The 6,743-nt window shown below is 40.7% G+C and overlaps 2 protein-coding genes across 2 annotated transcripts; one reads left to right on the top strand and one right to left on the bottom strand.

The window, feature by feature from the left end:
* Positions 1 to 955: 955 nt before the first annotated feature.
* LOC101297080 (60S acidic ribosomal protein P1-1-like) lies at positions 956 to 1,960 on the top strand. The gene is made up of 4 exons (XM_004306570.1): positions 956 to 1,042; positions 1,164 to 1,237; positions 1,398 to 1,610; positions 1,716 to 1,960. The coding sequence occupies exons 2-4, from the start codon at positions 1,169 to 1,171 to the stop codon at positions 1,767 to 1,769; spliced, it is 336 nt and encodes a 111-aa protein (XP_004306618.1). The 5' UTR covers positions 956 to 1,042; positions 1,164 to 1,168; the 3' UTR covers positions 1,770 to 1,960.
* A 418-nt stretch (positions 1,961 to 2,378) lies between these two features.
* LOC101296800 (granule-bound starch synthase 1, chloroplastic/amyloplastic-like) lies at positions 2,379 to 5,999 on the bottom strand. The gene is made up of 14 exons (XM_004306569.1): positions 5,989 to 5,999; positions 5,570 to 5,895; positions 5,410 to 5,490; positions 5,232 to 5,330; positions 5,039 to 5,128; positions 4,652 to 4,715; positions 4,455 to 4,555; positions 4,259 to 4,368; positions 3,940 to 4,183; positions 3,680 to 3,856; positions 3,377 to 3,568; positions 3,187 to 3,273; positions 2,978 to 3,106; positions 2,379 to 2,889 (listed from the first exon to the last, which is right to left on the bottom strand). Exons 2-14 carry the CDS (start codon positions 5,891 to 5,893, stop codon positions 2,767 to 2,769), a joined length of 1,821 nt encoding a protein of 606 aa, XP_004306617.1. The 5' UTR covers positions 5,894 to 5,895; positions 5,989 to 5,999; the 3' UTR covers positions 2,379 to 2,766.
* Between the last annotated feature and the right edge of the window lie 744 nt (positions 6,000 to 6,743).

The following is a 6,743-nucleotide window of genomic DNA, read 5'->3' as shown; positions in this document are numbered from 1 at the left end:
AGCTTTTGTAGCTTGTGGTAGTAGTTTTGTGGCTAGTGGTAGTAGCTTTTGTGTTCGTCGAAAACCTCACAGTAGTAGCTTTTGTAGGCGGTGGTAGTAGCTTTTATAGCTGGTGGTAGTAGCTTTTTTAGCTTGTAGTAGTAATTTTTGTCATCGTCGGAGGTCGGCCGGAAACCTCGCAGGAGGTCGGTCGGAAATCTCGCCGGAGGTTGGCCGGAAACTTTTGTAGTAGCTTTTGTAGGTGGTGGTAGTAGCTTTTATAGCTGGTGGTAGTAGTTTTTTAGCTGGTAGTAGTAATTTTTGTCATCGTCGGAGGTCGGCCGGAAACCTCGCCGGAGGTCAGTCGGAAATCTCGTCGGAGGTCGGCCGGAAACTTCGCCGGAAACCTCGCCGGAGGTCGGCCGGAAACCTCGCCGAAGGTCCACTGGAAATCTCGCTGGAGGTCCGCCGGAGACTGTTCCGAAATGAGAGTGGTTGTTGACTTTTTATACTAGTGGCATTCTTGTAAATATAAAGGAGAAAATCTAATTTTTTTTGTTGGATGGCAGTCTGTAATTATGTTGAACTTTAATACTTAATACAAAACTTTATTTAGACTTGGGTGGACTTACGTAGGTAAAAATGTTGGGGTGGATCTAGGTGGGAAAAAATGTCTCAAAGTGGACTTATATGTAATTGGCCTTAGAATATATTGTTTTGTAGGAATTCGTACTACTATTACAAGACATTCTTTTATTGTTTTTTTTTTTTTTTTTTTTTTTTTTCTTTCTGAGAATGACATTTTTTTATTGTTAAGATGTAATATGGAGTTGAGGCAAAATGTTTTCCCTCATATTTATGATGTTTATTTGATCAAGGCTTGAGTGGGTAGTCCAAATCCTTTAAATGGGCTTCAGAGATATGAGGGAGGCCCATTGAAGCGCCTTTAAAACCTATACCTCGCCACAATTTCAGAAACCCTAAAGCAGAGCCATTGTGGTGTAAGTTGCAGCAGCCGCAGAGCACTCCAAGCACAATCACTCTCAGATCTCATCTTCCTCAGGTAAAACCCGTCTCCCTCTCCCTCCCAATCACCCAAAGGTTTAAGCTTTTCGATTATTAGTGTTCACTTGGTCATAGTAAATAGTATTAATTCATGTTCTGGGTTTTGGATTTCATTTCAGATATCATGTCGATCTCAGAGATTGCTTGCACGTACGCCGCTCTGATCCTCCACGACGATGGCATCGCTATCACTGTAAGCATCGTTAACTAAAGTTTTGATTTTTATGAGTGTTTTGTTTAATTTTGTTGCTTATTGAGTTAGACCATGTTTTGTTTAATCTGTATTTGTTTGAGTTTGTGGGTTGGCTGTGAGTTTGAGTTCTGAGGTTGTTGTTTTGGTTTGGTTGTTATAGCCTGAGAAGATCGCTGCTTTGGTCAAAGCTGCCAATGTCTCTGTGGAGTCCTACTGGCCTGGTTTGTTTGCCAAGCTTGCCGAGAAGAGAGACATTGGTGACCTCATCTTGAATGTTGGTGCCGGAGGTGGTGGCGGTGCTGTTGCCGTCGCCGCCCCAGGTGCTGGCGCTGGTGCGGCCCCTGCCGCAGCTGCTCCAGTTGAAGAGAAGAAGGTATTGGATTTGTTCTTATAAGATTACGAATTGTGTTTGTTTGGTTGAGCTGTTGATGCCTTGAGGGGGTTATCTGATATGTGTTTTGTGTGTTTGATTTTACAGGAGGAGCCAAAGGAAGAGAGTGATGATGATATGGGATTCAGCTTGTTCGACTAGGAGCTCCATTTCAAAATTATAAGCAGTGATTTTATGTTTCAGAACTTGTAGTACTTTTGAGACTATTTTACTTTTAATCAATCTAGTAGGGTTTCTCCCTTTTGGTTTTGAAATTGTGTATGTCTGAAGACAAATTGTTCAGAGAGTATGGTTTTCTGAGCATTCATCTTAATTTTGAGTATTTGTGTTTGAGCTTCTTGATATATAATTATGTTGCCAAAGGTATGCATTACTAACGTTGATTTGTTTTGCACAATGCATCTAACTTAGCTTAGTATCAGATGCACGACTAAGGTTCTTTGTTGGACTGATTTGTTTTGCACATTGTCTAGTGTCTCTCTGTTAGTTGTAGGACTTTAATTGTGTGTAGGTTTCTGGTTTTCTCAAGTGGACTTGAATAGTGCTAGACTGTAAAGCATTGTTATGCATGTTAATGTTAATGTTAATGTTAATGTTAAATGAGCTCCAATGTTCATCGAGTTGGAAACATTAAGAAGTCACTTAAGTGAGGCACTGACCAAACCTGAATTGTTGGTTGGTTGCTGTTACCGTGCTCTTAGATTGGTGTTCTTTTAGCTCGATTTGTCAATGTCAATAAGGTTGTTCAATGGCAGTGTTTAAACCTTGGTATCGAAATTTGTTGCAATATTTGGTCAAGGACAAGCTGAATTGGTGGTTTGCTTGATAGATTATGGTTGTTCGCACAAAATATCATGAAACATCGATACAACTTGTATTAAATCTTGATTTGCACTACTAGCTATACAGCCTATACTGTAGGCGTTGGTGAGAGCCACCGCTGGCTGCGATGACTAAGCTATCATTACACTTGCGTAGAGGGCGTCACTTGTTCCGGCCAAGGATGTATATACTTCGTGCCTCTACAGCTACATAATACAATGCATTTAAGCAGGGTCAGTTAGGACAGCAGATCCTGTTCTGTGTTGGTTCAGAAAACTGTTTGATCCTGAATCAACAGGTTGAACTTGTGTTGTTTTCATGGTGTTGCGACATTTTCCTTGGAGAGGGGTGCAATTTCCTCATTTTCACCATCAAGTCCGGGTTCACTGTCAGCAACACCCAAACTTAGAAGCACTTCTTCCCACTTCTTAGCAGGTCCCTGTCCCAATGTGCCACAATCACATTAGATATGGACTGTCGTGATTCTATGGACGTTAATGGATTATTCATGATTTCAAGTATCATACCTTCCACGAGAAATCTTGAGACATGCAGTTCTTAATGATCTCAGCAAAAGCCGGGGTTCCGTAAGTTGCAAGAGCTCTTTTGACAGTTGTGGCCACAGCTTGTACATCCACAGGATCAACAACCTCACACTGAAAGATCATTTCTAAGGCTGAAGCTCATACTAACACAAATGAAAATCAGTGCAGACCTAAAGAAAAATATGTATTACCTCAACATTGAAACTTCCCATATGAAATCCTGTGTATCCTTCTTTAACTGTGTCTACCAATCCGCCAGTTGATGCAACAATGGGAACCTGCAAAGAGCTGGAGTGAATTAGTAAAGCTACCCAGTTAGAAGAAAGTACATGATCTGTATACTAATTCGAAGGAAGAACTTTTTGGAAACACGGATCTTACAGTTCCATAACGCATAGCATGCAACTGAATGAGACCACAAGGCTCAAATCTGCTGGGAACCAACATAAAATCAGCTCCGGCTGTTATCATATGGGCGAGAGGAACGTTGAATTTTGCAATTCCTCGAGCTTTGTCAGGGTATTTTGCTTCCAATTCAAGAAGCTGCTTCTCCATTGGTTTTTTGCCTGTCCCCTGATAGAAATTCAGAATGCTCCTTAGGATAGTATAAAGATAGCTCTTTAGTATTTAGATTCAAAATATGCAAAAGGCGGTGAAAAAACATCTTCCATGCCTGGTACTTACAAGAACTATAATCTGCACATTCTCTTTGATGAATTGGGGTATCGCTTCTATAAGAATATCAGAACCCTTCTGCTCTTCAAGCCTACCAATGAAACCTATCACAGGGATGTTCTTATCCACTGGCAAACCGACTTCTGCTTGGAGAGCTTCTTTCAGAATAGGCTTCGCAGCCGTCACCTAAGTAACCCAAACTTCAAAAACTACTATTGCCATATAACTCAAATAATCTGTTCATGGGAGTTCAAGTTTAGTAATCTTACTGTTGTAGCATCATATTTGACATCTGTATACTTGTCAGTTAACGGGTTCCATTCCTGGACATCCATGCCATTTATTATACCTTGAATTTTAGTTTTGCGAATAATATTATCCAATTCGACTCCTTTATCAACTGAAGAAGCAACTTCTTTGGCGTAGTACGGGCTAACAGTCAAGACCACATCTGATTCTAAGATTCCAGCTTTCATCCAGTTAAGTTTCCTCCCTTTCACTGGTTTGTCATAGCTGTAGAATTGCAATGAGTCATAGTCAAGATGCAGTCATACAATACTACCATTCTATTGTGCCAGAAAACCATACCCATCAATGAAATCAAAGGAGCTTTTGAAGGCAGCTGGTAGATTGAGAAGTGAGAAGTCTGCAAATGCAAATCTGCCTTGGTATGCAATGTTGTGAATGCAAAAGGCTACCTGTAACAAGATTGGCAAACTACCTTAAGGAATTACATCTGACAGGAATGGGCACAACAAAAGTCGAACATACACCAGTCACTTACTTTAGCACTCTTGTATATTCCTTTAGGTTTGTATATGGCTTTCAGGTAGCATGGGAGGAGGGCTGTGTGCCAGTCATTGGCAATGAAAACAACGTCTTCTCCTGCACGTAGGAAGTTCATGGTATCAATTTATTAAATGACTGATATTTTATATAGTATGAGAATTGGTTTAGAGAACTGCAGTCACGATTTCCTACCATATGGTCCTGAAAAATATTTGTTGCTGGTAAGATTCAGAACTCTCGGTGCCTCTAGAGCTGCCTAAAATATATAAGTTGATACAATCACGAGAATTGAACATAAAAGAAATCAGTAAGGACAGGTATAAGATGCAAGGAATTTCCTAACAGCTTAAGAGTAACAGAGAGAATGTAACACAAATTGGAAACTTTAGGCAAAGATCTAAAAGGAAATTTCTTCAGCAAAAGCTGCATTTTCGACAACTTCTCACTTAGAACCAAAAGCCAACATAACCAGTTACTGATGTACACTACAACCCCACTTGTGCAAGAAGCCTAAATCTTTGGTCACAAAATCATGGTACATAACTACACAGCAGCACAATGTGACAAAGATGGAGATACCTGGCACAACAAGCTGAATCTAAGTTGGTTGTCTGTGTAGTCTTCTCCAGTCATAGGCCCGTATATTTTTGATGCAGTTTTCCCCCATACCTTAGAAAAAACCACAGCCATCAACACTTCAAATCAAACTTTGTCCCTTCTCCGACTACTCAAACTATTCAAAATTCCCAAAACAATGATCCAAAAGACCAACCTTTTCAAGAAACAGCGGGTGATCTACAAACACACGATCAACCCCTCTTTTGTGACAGTGAAAAAAACGAACCTTCTCAGTCTTCTCTCCAACTTTAATCTGCACACATGATTAATGTCAAAAAAAAATCGAAGAGTTTAGGGCACATAAAAATTTAAGATACTATAGATACACACACCTCAACTATAACTTCTGTATCCCATGCATCTTTGTACTGATCATAACGCGGTGAAATTGTCATCACACGGTGCCCATTTGCCTGAAAAATTGATCAAGTTCACTAGTCATGCTCTGATTTGATATTCAAAAACAAAGAACCAATGAAACAAAGAGCTTACAGCCATAGCTGGTGGGAGACCCCCAAGCACATCTCCAAGTCCACCAGTCTTGCTCCACGGCCCAACCTCCGCACCCAGAAACACCAAATTCATCCCTTTCCCACATACAATAGCACCCGAACGTCTCTCACTCCTAACACTCACTTTCCTCATCGCAATCGATTTCGAAGTAACCACGTTCAAGGCTCGCAACCCATTATGAGTCGGACTCTGCTTCCCAAACCCCATGTTCTGCAACGCCGTCTTAGCCTCCGGGAAAGATGACACGCCGTAGTTGACATGTGTGCTTGTGCAAGTGAAGCTTGAAGCAGTGACAGTTGCCATTGCTGGAAAAAAGAGTGGAACTTTCAGAAACTAGATCAGTCAGTTGAAAAGTCAAGAAGAAAGCAATCAGCAACAAAAGGAGACTGCTGACCTACCTAGACAACGCTTCAATGATTCAGCTGTTCTGCCTGTTCAAGACTTTGTGGGGGTTTTAAGTAAGTGATGGAAAGGGTGAGGGTGTAATTTCCAGTTTTCACATGGAGACTAAAACGCCTTTGTTGAGGGGTTTCAAGTTGCTAGGACCTTGAGATTGATTTGCGGTGGACAAGTTCCGAGTTGCGGACCCAGTTGGGGGAAACTGACGGTGGAATATGCTCAAGAGGTCCTCGTGTGTAAATTGTTTCTTGGACTGGAGTTCTAGTTGTAGGGCATGGGGGGTTGGGTCGACGTCTGTCCACGTTAGGCGCGATACAGGTGTGTTCGACGAAAGCTTCGTTTATCTTGAGCTAGTTTTAGATTTATAAAGTTCGTGAACAGATAATAATTTCGTGAACAATTAGCAACCAGCACAGTGTAGATTGTGTCCAAGTTTACTTAAGCATTAGCTATAAAATTCATCTCTTTCTCCAAGACTCCAAACTATGATGAAAAACACAGAAATGAAATATTGAAATGAAGCAGCCATGATTTAAATATCTTGAACCAAAATATTGATCTATGTTCGAACTTGATTGTCCTGAGTTCAAGATTACCAAAATATTGGCCACAAAACTTTGCTTTTCCTTTGAGAGATCTCAATAAGCAAAATGCCAAACTTGAAACTTCATTGATTTATCCGAACGGGGGATTACGAATTCTCCAATATAATGTTGTACTCTTAAATATATATGATTCCTTCTAACTTGACACG

The sequence above is a fragment of the Fragaria vesca genome, linkage group LG7 (genome assembly GCF_000184155.1).
Source record: "Fragaria vesca subsp. vesca linkage group LG7, FraVesHawaii_1.0, whole genome shotgun sequence".
Taxonomy (NCBI): Eukaryota; Viridiplantae; Streptophyta; class Magnoliopsida; order Rosales; family Rosaceae; genus Fragaria; species Fragaria vesca.
Note: the sequence above shows the minus strand (reverse complement) of the source record. Positions and strands in the feature narration are given on the sequence as shown.

What these genes read in the sequence shown, in the direction of transcription:
- LOC101297080 (XM_004306570.1), top strand. Translation starts at nt 1,169, where the DNA reads ATGTCGATCTCAGAGATTGCTTGCACGTACGCCGCTCTGATCCTCCAC. An exon ending in ACGATGGCATCGCTATCACT is followed by an intron (nt 1,238 to 1,397) that starts GTAAGCATCGTT and finishes TGGTTGTTATAG; the next exon opens with CCTGAGAAGATCGCTGCTTT. An exon ending in CTCCAGTTGAAGAGAAGAAG is followed by an intron (nt 1,611 to 1,715) that starts GTATTGGATTTG and finishes TTGATTTTACAG; the next exon opens with GAGGAGCCAAAGGAAGAGAG.
- LOC101296800 (XM_004306569.1), bottom strand. Translation starts at nt 5,893, where the DNA reads ATGGCAACTGTCACTGCTTCAAGCTTCACTTGCACAAGCACACATGTC. An exon ending in ATGCTATGCGTTATGGAACT is followed by an intron (nt 3,274 to 3,376) that starts GTAAGATCCGTG and finishes AGCTCTTTGCAG; the next exon opens with GTTCCCATTGTTGCATCAAC. An exon ending in CTCAAGATTTCTCGTGGAAG is followed by an intron (nt 2,890 to 2,977) that starts GTATGATACTTG and finishes ACATTGGGACAG; the next exon opens with GGACCTGCTAAGAAGTGGGA.